General features: G+C 37.9%; 1 protein-coding gene across 1 annotated transcript in view; it reads right to left on the minus strand.

Moving 5' to 3' along the window:
- Window positions 1-1214: 1214 nt before the first annotated feature.
- DNAAF10 (dynein axonemal assembly factor 10) overlaps window positions 1215-20043 on the minus strand; it is a 94712-nt gene continuing 75883 nt past the window's right edge. The window contains 7 exon segments of the mRNA XM_024741621.1: window positions 1215-2165; window positions 5853-5950; window positions 8586-8720; window positions 9434-9549; window positions 12290-12391; window positions 14569-14699; window positions 17194-17294. Coding sequence (XP_024597389.1) covers window positions 1958-2165; window positions 5853-5950; window positions 8586-8720; window positions 9434-9549; window positions 12290-12391; window positions 14569-14699; window positions 17194-17294 — 891 coding nt within the window. The 3' untranslated portion in view covers window positions 1215-1957.

Here is a 20043-nt window from a genome sequence, read left to right on the forward strand (position 1 = left end):
TGTTAACACAAAAGAAGAGGGGAGACAAACTTGCAGTAAGAATGTGCCCGATGTCCAAGGGACTCCCTGAAGACAACAGAGAAGCACGTTTTAAAGAAGTGTTCCATCACCAACAATTTGACAATATTATAAGAAAAAACCCGAACATTAATGACTCAATTCAAAAATTTCTTCCTCTGAGTAGGAAGAAATTTGAGGAATACCATACACAATTTATTTCGTATATATTTTCCTTTTAAAGGACGTACAATATAATGAAAAACACCTACATCTAAATAAGTTTAAAAGAACACTCAATGAATATTAAAGAAATGCTAAGCGATAAGAAAGCATTGTATCAGTTTCATTGGCAATATTTTTCTCAGTGGTATAAGATAACCTCACAATCAATGACATCTTAGATTTAATGAAATTCAAGTGTTTATTGTTTTTGACTTAAGCTTCCCTACTTATATCACCAACTATAAGTGTTCTGAAAGAATTTCACAAAATTTTCATTTTTTCTTTGAAAATTAAAAACAAAAACAAAACCCACCAGGGATAGGCTTTTTTAAAGTTCAATTTAATTTTTACTTTCATAATTATGTCCATAGTATTGCTCTATAAACACTTTGGGAATTTCTTTTAAAGCTTAATTTTCTGAATTTAATATTCCAAACAAGTGACTTTCCAAGAACCCCCGAAATCAGATGAATTTTATGAATGTTTTAGGTGGTTCTGTCTCTTGAAAGGGGGGCGGTGCTTAGTTAAAGGGTGATGAATTCAATTCCTCTGAGCTTAGCTACAGACATGGTGGGCACTGGAGAAACAAAGTGACTTAAGAGGTACCTATTAAGCATTTATAAAGCAAAAGAAGGGATTGTGTTGGCTTTATTACTCCTGTTAAAAGAATCAAAACTTCTAGGGCTTCCCTGGTGGTGCAGTGGTTAAGAATCCACCTGCCAATGCAGGGGACACAGGTTTAAGCCCTGGTCTGGGAAGATCCCACACGCCACTGAGCCACTAAGCCCATGAGCCACAACTGCTGAGCCTGCGCTCTAGAGCCCATGCTCCGCAACAAGAGAAGACATGGCAACGAGAAGCCCGCACACTGCAACAAAGAGTAGCCCCCGCTCTCCGCAACTAGAGACAGCCCGCGCGTAGCAACGAAGACCCAACGCAGCCAAAAATAAAATAAATAAATTTATAAAAAAAAAAAATAATCAAAACGTCTGCAGATTTCAAAATATTTATTCACAAAATATATTAAAAAGTTTGACAAAAAACAAGGCTACAAAAGCCCCACAATCTTACACATCTCAAACGATATAACCACAGTCAACAACCAGAAAGGCTCAGGAATTCAACTCCTGTTTTTTAAGTTAAAAAAGAGGTCTCTGTCAATCATAGTATTTCATTTTATGAGTTAAACGGTCGAAAACAATGGCCTAAATCTTGGCTGATCATGCCATTTTGGTATTTTATAAAGTAATGTTCTTTACAGAGATTTACTGACACTGAAATGTCTCAAGGTGTATTTATTTATGAAGGTTAATTCACAATAGTCTTACCAAGGCAAACTATTTTAAACCAAATGAAGTCACTGCTACAAAATCGTAAACTCTAAAATGCAACACAAGTATTATTATAGAATATGGAACTTTGGGGATGCAAAACGAATTTAAAATAATTAAATATAGAAAACTTTCAACTTTTTACTAGAAATAGAGGGGAAAGGAACAGAGTTGGCGCTGGAGACTGTGGTGCCCCCATATGCAACAGCAAACCACCATCCAGTCCGGTCGCTGGACACACCGTGTGGCCTTTCACCCGGAGGGATGCTGGCCCAGAGGTTTGCATCTGGGTCCTTTTTTCATCGTCAAATCCCACTTTGTTCAATGAGAATCAGAGGATCCCAGAACGTAGTCTAAATTCTCTGAGTATTGCATTGGAAGGTTTCAAGTCCAAAGTCTTCAGATCAAATTTTGTTGAGTTTTGTAACAATCAGTACTCTTACCATTTGGTCAAATGAACTACAGATGCACAGACCCCTCTTATCTGGACTCCAGTCCAAACTTGAAATGGGCTGGGTAGACAATGTGACATTCTGCAGAAGGCTGACCGAACCTGCAACTCCCATCTCTACACCCTCGGAATCTTTCTTTGACCGCTGAATTGGGTATTCGCTGAAAACAAGATCAAAGTGGTAAGAGGAGATAAGTCTTAGCATTCGTCATTTTATTCTTATACATATACTCCAATAACTATTTTTATTTCTCACTTGACTACTGGAACTGATAAATACTTAAGGCATCTTTCTAATATTGAGTTGTATGGAAATAAGGAGACAATATTTCAACCTCAATCCCAACCCCCCAAAGTCTCATAAAGAAGCATTCGATCTACTAAAAACGTTTAAACATCATTTCTGTTCAGCATGAGTAGGTATCTTTTCTTTTACTATGAAAGTTCTACGTTGATCTAGCATTCTTTAATAAGTTGACTTGGTGCTCTAGACATCACTGCCTCAAAAAAGAAAACAGTGATTCCTAGAACATTTGATTTTCTATCAGCTAAAAATAGAAATTTATAAAATGAGAAGGGCTGAAGGTTAACAGCTCATAACTATGACTTGGTCTAGATTTGAGAGAGGGAAAAATGGAACACCCCTCCCCCATGGAGGGATACAGGGGTATTCCTCCTCAGAAGGTCTTTTAAAGCCTGTTAGGTATCAACTATGATACTACCTTTATTTCAAAAGTGCTAATAAAGACCAAGACTTTAAAAGGCATGAAGCAACTCAGAAGCAGAACAGAAACAGAAGTAGTGATAAGCAGATAACACTCTATTCTTTCTTCCTCACAGACCCTACACCTTCTTTTGATTTTTTTTTTTTTTTTGCGGTACGCGGGCCTCTCACTGCTGCGGCCTCTCCCGTTGCGGAGCACAGGCTCCGGACGCGCAGGCCCAGCGGCCATGGCTCACGGGCCCAGCCGCTCCGCGGCATGTGGGATCTTCCCGGGCCGGGGCACGAACCCGCATCCCCTGCATCGGCAGGCGGACTCTCAACCACTGCGCCACCAGGGAAGCCCCTTTTAATTTTTTAAAAGGAATAAAACATTCAGACGGATAAACAAGTTACAGAACATTTTTCATGTCTCTTGGCAGAGGCTGCAGTTACTTAGTATTTAAAAGATAACATAAAGATTTTTCTTCTAATCCTCCATATCACCTATTAAAGTTTTAAGAGCTCACTGAAAACTAACTGGAAACTGGCAGAAGGGCTCCTGTACAACCAGGGCTGCAAGAGAGATACACAGGTAAGTGGAAAGGGAAGAAAAGCGATCAGGTCAGGACCTGTGCCCCTGGGAGGGGACTCAGGAAAAGGGAGAATACACAGGCGGACGCCTGCCCTGGGGAGTGACTGATAAGAGCTACAGATTTGGCGCCCCCAGTCCCCAGATCCTACGTTGGGGAGACCAGCCCCCTTGGCTGGTTGGAGGGCCGCTGGGACCAACAGGAAGGCTGTCAGAAGCCTAGGCTCTGTTTGTGAGGAGTGTCCACATGCTGGCTTGCCCCCAAGGCAGGGCGGAAAGGTCTGCCCTAGCAGCTGCTGGATTTCCCACAATTGCCTTGGCGTGTGCTCCAGCCCAAGACAAGCGAACACGCCAGCCCCACTGACTCCACGGCACAGCACGGCACAGGATCTGGGGCAGCTATGATCAGGGAAAAGACTCGATCTTGGAACTCAGAGGCGAGCGGCCCCAGGGCGGAGGCCGGTGGGGCAGCAGTGCCTCTTGCTGGCTCTTCACTCAAGCAGCACACCACAAGCGGCCTGTACCTCTGACGGCGGCCGCTGCCCCACACAGCTCACCCCTCCCGACACAGGCCAAGAGTCTACACAGGCCCCTCCTGCCCTGAGTGTGGCTCCACAATAGCGTGGGGCAGAGGGGGCTGGGGACAGTGCTCAGCTGTGAGGGACAAAGGGGACTTGCACCCGTGGATACATCTGAACAGAGCAAGGGAAAACAACTGTGGGCGCCTACACAGGAAGCGCATTAGAGACAGCTTGGACCTTGGTCCGTGGCCAACACAAGCCGAGAGCCCGCACGGGCCGCACCTGCTTCAGCACCTTCCCACTCCAGGGCAAGGGTGCCGGTGGAGGAAAAAACACACTTAAAGAGAATAAAGCTAGCTTGGGCCGACCCTCCTGGCTTCTGTTCCAGCAAGTTGGGATCAGATCCCTACCCTGATAGGGCAATAATGGCCACTGAACAGAGGGGACATCCCACCTCATACGTGGCTCCAGCTCTAGCCCCTCCATCTCCAGCTACATCTCCGACCAGGGTGATAGCTGCCAGCACACCCCAAAGATGTAACTTGTGTCCACGTCAAATCCAGCTCTCTCACCAAAGAGCTTCCCATATGAGAACACCCCTTTAAGACTTAAATAAGTAACTATTTCAACTAAATTCACAGAGGCAGAGAAAGTTAAGCATAATGAAAAGGCGGAGGAACTGCACTCAACTGAAAAGGCAAGAGAAAACCCCTGAACAAATAAATAATGAAACAAATAATTTACCAGATAAAGAATTCAAAGCACTAGTAATAAAAATGTTAACTGAATTAGGGAAAGGAATAGATGTACACGTGAAAATTTTAACAAAGAACTAGAAAACATACAAAGACCCAATCAGGGACTTTCCTGATGGCACAGTGGTTAAGAATCCACCTGCCAATGCAGGGGACATGGGTTTACAGAAATTAAGAACTCAATAGGTGAAAAAAAAAATACAAGAAGGAATGAATAGCAGTAAGTGATACAAAAGAACATATAAATGATCTGGAAAATAGGATAATGAAAATCACCCAATTAGAAGAGCAAAAAGAAAAACAAATCTTAAAAAATGAAAACAGGGACTTCCCTGGTGGCACAGTGGTTAAGAATCTGCCTGCCAATGCAGGGGACACGGGTTCAAGAAAGTGTACAAACATTCTAAAGGCAGCAAGAGAAAAACAAAAAGCCATATACAAGGGAATCCCCATAAGGCTATCAGCTAATTTTTCTGCAGAAACTTTGCAGGTCAGAAGGGAGTGGCATGATATATTCAAAGTTCTGCAAGGGAAAAATCTGCAACCTAGGATACTCTACCCAGGAAGATTATCATTTAGAATAGAAGGAGAGATAAAAAAACTTCTCAGACAAGTAAAAACTGAAAGAGTTCATCAATACTAAATCTACCTTAAAAGAAATGTTAAAGGGTCTTTTCTAAGTGGAAAAGAAGAAAGAATCTATAGGAAAGAGAAAATCCCACTGGAAAAGGCAAATATCTAGTAAGGGTTGATGCTCAAACGCAATGACAAGGCTTTTCCTGGAGACCAGTCAGGGTCCTCATGCTCTGTGTCCATTCTATCACAGTGATGTTACCTGAACTTGGGCAAGTCAATTATCAGGAACCAAAACTAAGAATTTCAACCCTCTTCCTTTCTTCTAGAGGTACTGCTCTAATGGCTGAATTATAATATTTCACAAAAGACTTTGGTCAAAGTTTTCCTATTTTTTAAAAAAACTAGCAAAAAGCATGATTTCAAATCTATGAAAAGAATTGTTCGTGAGCTACTCTAATATATGGAAGATGTCACTAAAATACATATTTGGTGTGTCAAAAGAATGTTAATATTTACAAAGTATAAAATAAGTATATGAGTAAAAAAAGGCTTAGAGAGTAATGCTTATGTAATACCATGGAATTTAAAATCATATCAAAATGAACCAAGTTGAAGGGGGAAAAACAGACAAAAAGTTCAATCGAATTCTACTTTACACCCACAAGTAACTTAAAAAGGAGCACTGTGCACTGGTAGGGACTTACTACTTCCAGAGGTGCAGGCTGCCGGCGCCTCCCGCTGTCAGGAAGAGCTCTCTGTTCTGTGGTAGGTGTCGGACCTGCCACACAGTAGATTTATGAGCCTGAACAGAATGAGAGGCACACAAGTGGTTTATAAGTTTATATGATAAAGAAAGACTATCCTACAAAGAGGACAGATTTGTGGTTGCCAAGGGAGAAGAGGGGTGAGGGAGGGATGGATTGGGAGTTTGGGATTAGCAGATGCAAACTATTATATACAGGATGGTAAACAACAAGGTCCTACTTGTGTTGCACAGGGAACTATATTCAATATCCTGTGATAAACCATAATGGAAAAGAATGTGAAAAATAATGTATATATATGTTAACTGAGTCACCTTGCTGTACAGCAGAAATTAACACAACATTGTAAATCAACTACACTTCAATAAAATAGAGGAAAAAAAGACCGTCCTAGAAGAGAAGCCTGTAAAAAAAAAAGATTTTTACCTCTATCACTTCAACAACAATTTCAACAGCTTCTATCACTTCAATTATAGTTACTATTATAAAAGTTAACTATTTTCTGGCACTGCTCTTTATAATGGCTACAGAGAGTTACAGGGGCCCATCAGGAATTAGGAATAGAACCATTCCTCTCTACTGTTTTACAAAACAAAGTACTGCTGGATTAAAAAAAAGATTATCAGATTAAAAGTCTTAACATTTAACCTTATAGTATCATACAAATTACACAAATAATTTAAATATCTCTAGCTCACTCTAAGGAGGAAAAAAGCCTCAAAATACAAAGAAATACTTCTTCCTAAAGGGAAAAAAAGGATAGATTGAACTTCTTTTTAATAGACTTTATTTTTTTAGAGCAGTTTTATGTTCACAGCAAAACTGAGTGGAAAGTACTGAGAGTTCCCATAAACAGAATGAATTTTAATGTAAAGCTCTCAGAGTCTTACCTTCAATTTACACTATTTGACTTGTCTAGTCTTCAAAATAAGTACCAGGAGGACTTATAGACGGTGTTTATGGTTATAATAAGCCCAGGCCTTTATCAGTCATATTAAACAAAAAGATAGAAATGGCAACTGGATGAAGGTTAACAGCTTGTAAATCAATCCTAATAATGCTACATTCACTGTGGAGAATTTAACAAGACAGGGAGAGGGAGAGAGAGGGAGGGAGGGAGGTAGGAAGGAAAGACTTCTGCTTTATAGAAGCAACGAGACCAGCCAACTTGAGCTAAGCCACACATAAGACACTTTGCATTTTAGTTGATGATCAGTCTTGACATTTGATTTTAATAGTCTTTTAAGAGAATTACCATTAGCAGAGAAAAACACATATCTCAAAATGCACACTTTAAGTGTGTGAGAGTCCTCAAGTGATTAGGTTCAAGCTGTTAAACCTTAATTTGTTTTGTAGCTTAAACTTCTCTTTTTCTCCTGGAAGTTGATAAAAAGCAAAAAGAGGGGAAATGACTTGTTAAAATACACCGTCATGTAATTGACAGATTTAGCAATTACTGGATTAACTCAACGTAACAAAAAAATTTTGGAGACACACTATAATTTCCCGTTAATGAGAAATGTGTTGCACTTGTATTTGGAACAATTTAGTAAGTGCTTTATGTTGTGGATAGATACTTCTGAAATGACAAAGGCAAACAATATTATAGTGTATAGTTAGTTACCTTAAGAATATAGTTCATCAGGCAGTAACAGCAATTTACATGCAATAATAATTATTTTAATAATGAAATAAGACAAAATAGGAAGGTTTGGGAAGTACTACTGACTCCATGACATAGGGAAAGGGAGCAAGGGAGTGAATTTTTATTTCCTGAGCAACTTACATATTTTAATCTTATGGAAACTACAAATCTATAACTGATTTTTCTTTATTTTTATATTCAAGAAAGCTCAGAGTGACATTTCCAACACATCTCTTGCAAATGACAGGATGTTTCAGCATGAATTTTATGCAATCCCCTTACTCCAGACATCAACTTCAGTTTTTTAAAACCAGTGTTTTCCATTTGTGCAGCTTTCTTCATCAATTTTTCTGATGTTGTAATACCAAATGTTTCCCTCTAAGCTACCTAAAATACTATTTGGAACAAGGCAAAGTATGCATATATGTATGTATGAATAAATAAATTTATATTTACATTGCTACTATGTACCAATCACAGTGATTAGCACTTTAAATAATCTCATTTAATATATCAAACTGGAATATAAAAATAAAATGTGATGAAATGACATAATGTATATATGTTGATATACTTTGCAAAGTATATAATTAGTATTGAATATATATTGGCATATACCTAAAAGTATATAATGAGGTATTAATACAAATATATATTTATTAGGAAACACCAGGCTAGGTTTTGTTGACCAAATTCCTAAACCAGCTAGTTTTCTTACGATTGCTCCTAAACTACAAAATAAGAGTCATTACCAACTGAGGCCTTTATTATAATCAAGAAGTCTAGCAGAGAGTGGCACAACACTGTAAATCAACTACACTTCAATTAAAAAAAAAAAGTCTAAAATTGACAAACTTTAGAAAAGTACTCTTTGCACAGAAAAACTTGTCAAGATCCTACAATATATTAAAAATAGCTCCCTTCATATAAAAACCTGGAAGGAACTTGGTGACTCATTCTATTTATCAGTCTAAAACAAGCTATAGCGAATATTCCTCTTCATAGAAAGACATTTCCCTCATATTTACCTTTTCTGAAACAGAAGCAAAACCTTTGGTTGGATGCTGTGTTCTCATGTCAAAAACATGAAACTTTCCTTCCAGAGACGTAGCTACTAACTTATTCATACTTATGTCTTTTCTGTCAAACTCCAAGCTACATACCTGAAAATAGAGAATATTTATTAGTGATCATTCATTTAACAACGACTATTATTCAAGAGGTTCTTTCAAACTAAGTAAAACAACTTTAACATTATCAGCTCATGTGAAAGCATTTTAAATAATCACTTTATCTTTGAATCCATATATCAAATACTTGTAACTATAAAAATTTCTTCTTGGTTAATAAGATCCACAAAATCAGCTAGGGTACCCTGTTCTCGTGGGTACATTTGGAAAGCCATAATTTAGCTTTTCACTGTTATTATGTAATTATTTTATAAAGTTAAGTCAAGGCTGACTAGAGAAAACAGGAGGGAACCATTCTTCACTAAAGATGTACAACCTGGGAACCAAAAACCTGAAAGTACTTGGGAGGCTATTACAAGTTCAAGCTGCCTGACATTAGCAGAAGAAGGCCTCTTACTAGGTCATTTTAATACCACACTGCATGGCCCACAGGAGTCCACAGATGGGCCACGGGCGTAGTGACTCACCTGGTACATCACACCACATCTGGGTGTGTGTTCACTTTCTGATGAGAGCATCCCTGATTTTTATCAGACCCTCCAAGGTTAAGCCCCAAAAGGTTAAAACCATACATGCACAGAGGGGTTTTACTGAAATGAGTTATTAGAGGAGCTTTCCTTTTGTAGTAGTTCAGGGTGGGTAAAAACACATTCAGAGAATCTGGAAAGAATCCAAATGTACGTTACCCCATTTTTTATATTTGCCTCCCACCGTAAAGACATATTTCTGAGATCAAACAGCTTGATATCTCCGTTGTCATAGCCAGCACACACTACACGTTCCTCTTGATTGTAAGCACTGCCTGGAAATCAAAACACGACATTTCAGACCTTCATAAATGCTCATATGAAGACTGCTAAAAAAAAGCTTACGAAACTACACAGATGACTTGTATCAAATCAGGTGAAGAAATCACATTAGGTAGAATCTCATTTTATTAACCCTGACAGGACATCAAGATTATTAATTTGGTATCTAATATTGTTTACAAGAAAAAGCTCATTCATTGAGATTGTATACTCAAGGGATATATGAAAGTGTTTACTGGATTTCAAATTCTCTCTATTCTCTATTTGCAAAGACTAACAGTTCAAATGGTAGTAGGATTTGGTAGAATAAATACAGCTAGGCTTCCATTGCTTTCTTTGGCAGTAACTATATTTGAATGCCAATAGAAACTACTTTAAACTTATTTATATTTTGCAAAATGTTGTTCTGGTGTTATCTCGTCTTTGCAAGGAAACCTCAGATAAGCTGTGGTGCACTGTGATGTATTTTTAGTTGTATGGATGATTGCGCCCAAAGTAAATCTATAATCTGCAGTGAAACACATCCTGCTCGGATCCAGGGATTTTTTTTTTCCAGAGTACCTCTTGCTGAGGAAAATGTGTTAGGTGAGAGGGAAGCCCCTGTTAACTGTGCCAGGCTCTGTGGGCATCTTAACCCAATGCCTTTGTTCTCTGCTGCTTGCAACTCCCTTTTTCTTATAGACTCCAGCCCTGCATTTCCACTGTAGGCTCCACCGAGATGACACGACAGCATCTGAAACTCATGATGTCTAAAACTGACCTCACCATCTTCCTTTACAAACCATCATATCCTCTGTGGCACTTCTTCAATTAATAACATCATTTACCCTACATTCAGCCTCAAAATTCAGTCACCTTGGAAATAATCCTTTCCCTTGTTCCTCATCTCAAAAAACCTGCCAAATTTTATTTCTTTTGCCACAATATTATCTTCTGAATCGACCCGCTCTGCTCCCTTCTTATTGCATCTAACCTACGTGTTTCCTGGAATATTGCAAAGAGCTTCGGAACTCATACTCCCTCTGCCACTCACCTCTCTCCCCTACATGACACCACTTCAGTTTTCCTAAAGCTCTGATCATATCTCATCCTTGCAAAAGCCTCCAAAGGTTTACCACTACCTCCAGACCATCGAAACACCTCTGGCCATGGCCCTGTGCCATCTTTAAGGCTATTCCTACCACCATTCCTTCTCTGTACTTTCCTCCCAATGCTTGCAATCCCCTCCCAATTCCAGTGGTTCAAATGCTACATATCCTTGGTCTGAGGTTAGTATGTTCTTCCTCTCCAGTTATCACTCCCTTGGGATTCCTTCTGCATTTATCCATGCTTCTGGGACCTTTTATCACTCCTACCTCATACTATAATTAATGTAGACAGCATGCCCTCTTTATTAAAATTACAAAAGCTTTCTGAGGCAAGAATGAGTCTGTCTCACCTTTGTATGACCACAGCTATGCACATACTTGGCATTTACAAAAACAAACAAACAAAAAATGGTCAAATCAATGGATAAATGTTCTTTCTTTAAATTTAATGTCCTACATTTAAAATGGCACTTATGTCCCTTAGATCAATGATAAAAAGCCTTTAGTGGACCCAAAGTTAATTACTTTTTAATTATTACATATATTTTTATATGATGATTCTAAACACTAACTCTGAAATTTCTGCACAAGTGTGCATGTCTTCAGTTTATATTATTGCTTGTAATATATATACACGCAGAGTAATTATAATATACACACACAATGAAATCTCTCAATTTCAGTGGTAATTTATTTTTAAAATCGGAAATCTAAAACTTTCCTCTGATTAAATAACAATTCAATTTAAAAATAACATAAAAAGCTAAACAGTTCACATATAGCATTTAATCTCACTTTTACGTCTGTTAACTACACTGGCTTATATAAGAAAATAAAGGTTTAAAATGAAATATGGCCCATATCCTTTCTTCCTTTTTTTTTAACTCTTTGGCTGCACTGTGTGGCATGTGGGATCTTAGTTCCTGGACCAGGGGATCAAACCTGTGCCCCGTGCACTGGGAGGGCAGAGTCTTAACCACGGGACCACCAGGGAAGTCCCGGCCCACATCCTTTAGTAGCAAAAATGATTGTAATTTTGGTGCTCAGTAAGAGATACAAGGGCAAACATCAATTAGTCCTACAAGATCAATACTCATTTTAAGTATATTACTAGAGGCACATGGTTAACAACTTTATAAGAAATAATTCTGTAATGGCATAACTATTTTCTAGAAAATAAACATACTCTGTACGTAGTAAAATGTAGGATTTGTTAGGTTACCATTCGCATCTGAGGCTCTACTTAGTTTCACTAATGGCACTTGGTTCTAAACTAGGTCAATATTATCAAGTTAAACGGAAGTACGTAATAATAGCAAATATTTTTGAGCACTTAATATCTAAGCACTTTACATGTACTAACTGAATCCTCACAGCAACACTATTATTTGTTACTTCCATTTTATAAATGAAGCAAGCAAAAAACAGAGAAGCTTGATAACCTGCCCCAGGACACACAACCAATAGCACAGTGAGGATTCAAACCTGGGCCCCAGAGGCTGCCATTAAACACCATGTCTATTTGCCTCAATAAACTGTCAGATAATCCACAAAACAGACTATAAAGAGACTATTAGGACTTTCTTGAAGCACTGTCCTTTTTACCATCTCATACTTCAAATGCAAGGGTACTTCAGTAATTTACCAAATGCCACCGTCCAACAGTCTCTCTTGTTTTCTCCTTGTACAGGTTCCATATTAGCAACAGGATCATCTTTTTGCCTTGGGTCCCACACCTTCACGGTTCCTGACATTAAAAAAAGTGAGTTGGCAAAATTCAATAGTGAATTGATGACATTTCTTTCTGCATTCTCTTCATATGGCTTCCTATGTACATGAAGATATTATACATGTTATAGTACCTGAAAAATATTCACATTTTTCTGACTTCCAATTGGGCAAGTTGCACTTAATATCAGAGATATAACCCACATGTTACTGCCTGATTTGGTTTCCGATTAATAGATACACACAAAAGCCAACAACTGTTCCTAAGTCATCATCAACAAGATATGATTGACAAGGCAAACACAAATGTTATGTAATTCAAATCATGTCTTATTTTCTTGGTTTAAGACTAAAACAAATGTAGTATTTCTTTAGAATAAAGCCAGCGTCATTTTAATGCTTTTTCCTTACTACTCATATAATCATTGCCATTTTTCTTATGCAGATGAATAAAGTAATTTCTACGTCTATGATTTCCTATTTGGAGTTTTAGAATACCATTTCATACACAATTAAGTTTAATTTCCCTGTGGCAATAAAGAAGAAAGGAGGAGTTAATAAAAGTAACAAATAATTCTTCTCAATTTAATTTCAACTCCCTCATTTTAATGCAAATTACAGGATAACTAACTAGCTAGTGTCACTAACTTTGAGAAACACAAAGACATAATAAAGTGGCTAAAAGGCCTAAGTGAGAACAGGAAAAGGGTAAAAAAGTTATTAAAAAAGGATAATAAATCCAGGAAAAGGGAAGATATTCCACTAGACTTATCATCAGGGATAAAATAAAGTTGGTCATTAAAAAGGCTGCTTCAAGGAGAAATAAATTTCCTACAAATGTGACGAGTTACATCATTCTACAGGGTTCATACAAATTGATAACATTTATATTAAGTCTGTAACAGTTAAATGAGAAAAGAACACACACAGACAATTCACAAAGCAAAATTAACTAATAAACAAATATAGAAAGAAGTTAACACAAGTCGGAATGGAATACCATTTTATCTCTAAAATTAGGGGGGAAGAAAGGAAATCAATGCTGGTAGGGTAGACTGGAAATCTACCTCATCTACTGTAGCTGATAAGGTAAACAGGTACTTTGGAAAGTTTGACAATTTTTTTAAATCATAAAGTATGATTATTCCAAAAGAGCTATATACATGATACTCATTTCTTCATTATTTTAAAGTCACTCTCCCAAAATAAACAAAAACTTAAAGCAAATCGAATGCTCATTAACAGGGGCATGGCTAAGGACACTGTGACACATCCACAGGATGGAATATTATGAAGTCATTAAAATGATAATTATGAAAACCACATGGAAACAGCAATATTTACATAAGGACAAAACATTAAATAAATAAGATACAAAATCGTATTTACACTGATAATACATGTAAAATTGTATCTATGACTGGAAAGGAAAACAAATCTAATAGTTATGTTGGTGTAGCAGACTGTTATTTTTCCTTCTATATTCCACACTGTTTCTATGATTGGAAAAAAAATACCTGATTTCTAAAACACAGCTGCTCTTGAGAAACTATTAGAAAAGTAAATTCCACTTTTCTTTGGAAACAATTTCCTCATGGTCTTGAGCAGCCACTAAAAAACTAGCTGAACCAACTAAGGTACCAAATCACTTACATACCCCTTGTGAAGCAACAAAAATTCTGACTCTGTTACATTCAGAACAGCTCAGGACACCGAAAGACCTTCCCTTGTTTGTCACTGCAGGGGGGAAAAGCAGAGTTGGAGCTCTTGGAGCTTTCTACAATGCTCAGCGGAAAGACCACAGAACTGCAGTGTTCAAGCAGCTGTCAATATGACCATTTTCACAAGTACTAATTCTGCTTTGCAAAGAAAGAAAAAAGCTGCCACCCACAGTGTATCATCAGCTGCCTCAAAAACCTGTAGAGACATTTTCAATCCTCAAGGTTCAGAGGAAACTATGGTTGTTAATAGTTGAACTAGCTCAGAACTAAAATAGTAAGTGCTATGCCTCTAACTTGAAATACCCCCGAAGTCTGAAACAACTGAGGGATATGCAATCAAACCTGCCTATCAAAAAAGTAGAATGTTAGGTTTAGGGGATCAAGGATTGAGGGAGATTTCCACATAGAATATACCGTTGCACAGAGACTTACCTAAAAATAAAAAAAGTAAAATACACAGAATATTCTGACTTACCGTCTCGGCTGCCGGTCACAATTTCAGGTGCCCCTTCCCCGATTCCAAGTCCACCTACACCATCTATAGTATTTATAATTTCTTTATGGCCCTGTACAGAATATACTGGGATCTCTGGAGCTTCCAAATTCCTAAACAACAGAACACAGCTTCTTACTTACACATGCCCCAAATGTTTAGTATACTACTCAAATTTAAGAATGCATGCCATATTGAGATTTTTGTTTAAAAATAAGGGTTTTGCAGTTAAGGTAATTTACACACTTACTTCCAAATTTTCCTCTCCACTTTAGCTTCTTTCAAGGCCTCAATGAGAGTTGTCATCATTCAACTTGGAATTCTAAATCCTGAGCCCACTTTCCTCAGTGGTCCTCAAAGATGATCGATCTAGGACCTCTGCACATGAATTACCACGTATGCTTGTTAATAAATGCAGATTCACGGGCTCCTCCCCAGACATAATGAATAAGTATATCTGGGATGGGGCCCCAAATCTGCTGACTTTCTGGTTCACTGAGGTCTGATAATCACTGCTTTAAATACAGAGTAAATGCAAAGTGATTTAGAATATTTCCAAAGTAGTCTTGGTAGTTTGATCTTGGGATCTTTTGAGAGATTAAAATATGAGCAGTGTCTACTTTGTATACCTTTCTTCCTTAATAATATATTATTTTCTCACTGAGTTCCACACTGACTTTCAACTAGTTATGTTTTTCAGTTTATCATCATGCTGGTCACAATAAATATTATAGTCAAACTGGATGAAGTCTGTCTAATTCTAGGTTAGTTAAGTGAAGGGAATGCAGGAAAGTACCCACTCCTATGTGTGTCTGAAGACTACACTACAGGGCTGGGTGAGTGGCTGAAGTAGGTTATGCTAATACACCCTTCTCTTGCCTCACAGCCCTTGCCCCCCTCTTCTGCTTTTCTACTGGAGCCTCCTTCCACATTTCTTTTTAACAAGTCAGTTTTTAACAACTTATATTTCTTCTTTTTTAATGAACGTAGCTCTTCATGACACGTAATCCCAATTTATTACTGCGCCCAGATTTATCAGTAAAATCTTGCAAATCAAAATTTGAGAAGTTCAACCTAGTTTAGAGATGATGTTTATCTTTGTGGCATAATTGTGAAAGCATCAAGAGACTAAACAGGACTGAGGTTCTATTTAAAAGAACTGTTTTACTGTTTCCACAGACTTTGAACATCACTTCTTTTAACATGAAATTATGACTCACCAATGAAAATAAAGCAGTAATACGTGCACTACACTAGGAAGCTCTATTAGGGAGATAGTCAACCGTTATATTTGTTGCATATTCTTGTGTTGAAATATATTTATTTTAAAAAATAATACTCAGACTGGTCTCTCTCCCAAGTTCTTTGAAAGTTTATGACACAGCAGGTAAAAACTAACACATTCTAATAAATGCTAACTTAATTATTAAGTAGTTAAAGCAAGGGGAATTAAAATAGCTTCATTCTATGTTATATTATGACTCTAAGACAGATAAATCTATCGATGTAATTTAATTACAAATAGCAAATTCTAAGTTAGAATCAAGAAAGGTCACAATAGAAAACATAATGTAGGGAAGACAGTTCCTCTAGAACATTACTGTATACTTTACATGATTAAGAGATATTGTTGAAAAGTAATTACAGAGGAATTTCAATTCATTCAACTCTAATTTAAATATGAGGAAATAACTCTAGGTAAAACATGAAAATTAAAAGCACTTGGGGGATTTCCCTGGTTGCGCAGTGGTTGAGAATCCACCTGCCAATGCAGGGGACACGGGTTCGAGCCCTGGTCTGGGAAGATCCCACATGCCGCTGAGCAACTAAGCCCGAGTGCCGCAACTACTGAGCCTGCGCACCTAGAGCCAGCGCTCCGCAACAAGAGAAGCCACCGCGATGAGAAGCCAACTTAATGAGAAGCCCGTGCACCGCAACGAAGAGCAGCCAGACCCCCGTCTGCCTCAACTAGAGAAAGCCTGCGCACAGCAACAAACACCCAATGCAGCCAAAAATAAATACATTTATTAAAAAAAGAATATTATAAAAGCATTTGGCACACTTGTGATTTTGCTCATTCGAAACAGGTTTATCTTGATTTACTCAACAGATGTGTTCCTAAAAACTTGTACCCAGCTAAAGCATTAAAAGAAAAAGTTTTAATGAATTGAGAGTTCTATGTTAAAAAATTAAAACATACAAAAATACAGTGTTTCATTCTGTAATGCCAAGTATCTTTTAAAAATGTAAATGATATCTAATTTTTTAGTGTTATACACGAGCATTTTTACATACTGTATCCTTCATGGTGGTGGGGAAGAGCCCTTTATTTACAAATATGGATATTAAATGCTAGCACCAAACAGCATGCGTGGAAATAAATATTAAAAACATTATTTGAAATAGCTAAAGAAAAATATGTTCGTATTTTAAAATGGATATTGAACATGAAATCTAAAAATATATATGAGGTAACTGTCATATTCTTATAAATAGTTAAAATTTAACAAAAAACATTTCAAAGTTAGAATTCTTTCAGAGGAAGAGTAACACAACTATCAAAAAAATTGCTTATCTCATGTCTTAACACGGATGCAATAATCATACCATATATGAAGGTTGCCAGCAAAATCTCCAGTAGCTAAGTATCTCTGCTGTAAAGATGTGGCACCGAATGTTCCACATTTGATGGGTTTGGCCTTTTCAATCTTGATAGAAGGGAAAGAGAGAGGATACATTATTTATGTAAGCAGCTATCCATAATCCACGATATTTATGGCTCTATTATGGGAATTAAATAAGGCACACAATAAAAAAGGCAATTAAAACGTTTTCTGATTTAAAAAAATGATCATGCTTTTCCTTTAGTCATTTTTGTATCGTTTAAAAGTACAGGCAGACCTCAGAGATATTGCAAGTTTGGTTCCAAAACACCACAATGAAGCAAATGTTGCAATAAAGCAAGTCACGTGACTTTTTTAGTTTCTCAGTGCACATAAAAGTTACGTTTATACTATACTGTAGCCATGCAACAGCATTATGTCTAAAAAGACAATGTACATACCTTAAATAAAAAATACTTTATTGCTAAAAAATGCTAACCACTTTCTTTGCTCATCCATAAGAAGCAACTCCTTATCCATTAACGTTCTCTCATAAGATTGCAGCAATTCAGTCACGTCTTCAGGCTCCATTTCTAATTCTAGTTCTCTTGCTATTTCCACCACAACTGCAATTACTTCCTCCACTTAAGTCCGGAACCCCTCAAGGTCATCCATGAGGGTTGGAATCAACTTCTTTCAAACTCCTGTTCATGTTGAAATTCTGACCTCCTTCCATGAATCACTAACGTTCTTAATGGCATTTAGAATGGTGAATCCTTTCCAGAAGGTTTTCAATTTACTTTGTCCAGATCCATCAGAGGAATCATTAGCTATGGCAGCTATAGCCTTAAGAAATGTATTTCTTAAATAATAAGACTTGAAAGTTGGAATTACTCCTTAATCCATGGGCTGCAAAATGGATGTTGTGCTAGCAGGCATGAAAATAATGTTAACCTCATGGGTACATCTCTATCAGAGCTCTTGGGTGACCAGGTGAATTGTCAATGAGCAGTAGTATTTTGAAAGGCATTTTTTTCCTGAGCAGTAGGTCTCAACAGTGGGCTTAAAATACTCAGTAAAATATGTTGTAAACAGATGTGCTGTTATCCAGGCTTTATTGTCCCATTTATAAAGCACAGCCAGAATAGATTTAGCAGAATTCTTAAAGGCACTAGGATTTTCAGAATGGTCAATGAGCACTGGCTTAAAATTAGAGTCACCAGCTGTATTAGCCCCTAACAAGAAAGTCAGCTTGTCCTCTGAAGCCAGGCATTGCCTTCTCCTTTCTAGCTATGAAAGTCCTACGTGGCATCTTTTTCCAATAGAATGCTACTTCATCTACACTGAAAATCTGTTGTTTAGTGTACCCTCCTTCATGGATTATCTCAGCTAGATCTTCTGGATAACTTGCTGTAGATTCTACATCAGCACTAGCTGCTTCATCTTGTACTTTTATGTTATGGAGACATTCGTGTGTTCACTGGAGAACTTTTAACTTCCTTCGAGGACTTTTCCTTTGCGTTCACAACTTGGCTAACTGTTTGGTGAAAGAGGCGCAGCTTTTGGCCTATTTCAGCTTTCAACATGCCTTCCTCCCTGAGCTTAAACATTCTTAGTTTTTGATTTAAAGTGAGAGACCTATGACGCTTCCTTTCACCTGAACACTTAGAGGCCATTGAGGGGCTAATTTCAATATTGCTGTGTCTCAGGGAATAAGGAGCCCAAGGAGAGGGAGAGGGACGGGGAAAGGCCAGTCAGTGGAGCAGTCAGAACACATACAACATTTACCAATTAAGTTTGCAGTCTCGTCGGGGTGTGATTCGTGGCACCCCAAAACAATTACAACAGTAACATCAAAGATCACTGATCACAGATCACCAGAACAAATATATTGTGAGAATTACCAAAATGTGACACAGACACAAAGTGAGCAAGTGCTATTGGAAAAATGGCGTCGATAGACTTGGTCAACACAGGGTTACCAAAACCCCGCAATTCATAAAAAATGCAGTATCTGCGAATGCAACAAAGAGAAGTGCAATAAAAGGAGGTATGCCTGTATGTCCAAAAGATGAGTTTTGCCTTTCCTCTCACCTCGCTAATGAGACATTCAAATGCTGGCACCTCTAACATCTTCACTGGTTTGCAAATATGCAGATTTCAGCATTTAATGTGGTATTCTTCTTTAAGATCCTCAAAGAATAAGGACAAAATGAAGGTATTATTCTTTCCAAGTGACTAAAGAAACAAAAATCCTTATGCGTCTCTTATAGTTTTCCCTGCAAAACCCTATAAACTGAGAATGGTTATGTCCTCTGAGACCCCTTCAGCACACAGAGATTTGTATACCTGTGTGCACCAAAGGCACTGCTATCAGCATGGATTAGCCAATCTTTTGAGGTTTCTTTAATTTGAAAGGCTATCGGGAATTCCCTGGCAATCCAGGGGTCAGGACTCTGCACTTTCACTGCCGAGGGCCCGGGTCCAAACCCTGGTGGAGGAAGTAAGATTCTACAAGCCACACAGTGCGACCAAAAAACAAAAACAAAACTATTGCTCCAAGTATTATATACAACAGTTGACCCTTGAACAGCACAGGAGTTAATCCACATATAACTTATAGTCAGCCCTCTGTATCCGAGGTTCCTCTGCAACCGTGGATTCAACCAACTTGAACTGTGTAGTACTGTAGTATTTACTCTTAAAAAATACCTGAGTATAAGTGACCCGTGCAGTTCAAACCCATGCTGTACAAGGATCAACTGTAATCACATCAGTAAAACCACCACATGCAAACTCCACCTGCCCAAGTCACTGAATCAGTCTCTCTTGGAGTCTACCTGTCCGGCTGTCT

Source organism: Neophocaena asiaeorientalis, unplaced genomic scaffold (genome assembly GCF_003031525.2).
Source record: "Neophocaena asiaeorientalis asiaeorientalis breed wild unplaced genomic scaffold, Neophocaena_asiaeorientalis_V1.1 scaffold381, whole genome shotgun sequence".
NCBI lineage: Eukaryota > Metazoa > Chordata > Mammalia > Artiodactyla > Phocoenidae > Neophocaena > Neophocaena asiaeorientalis.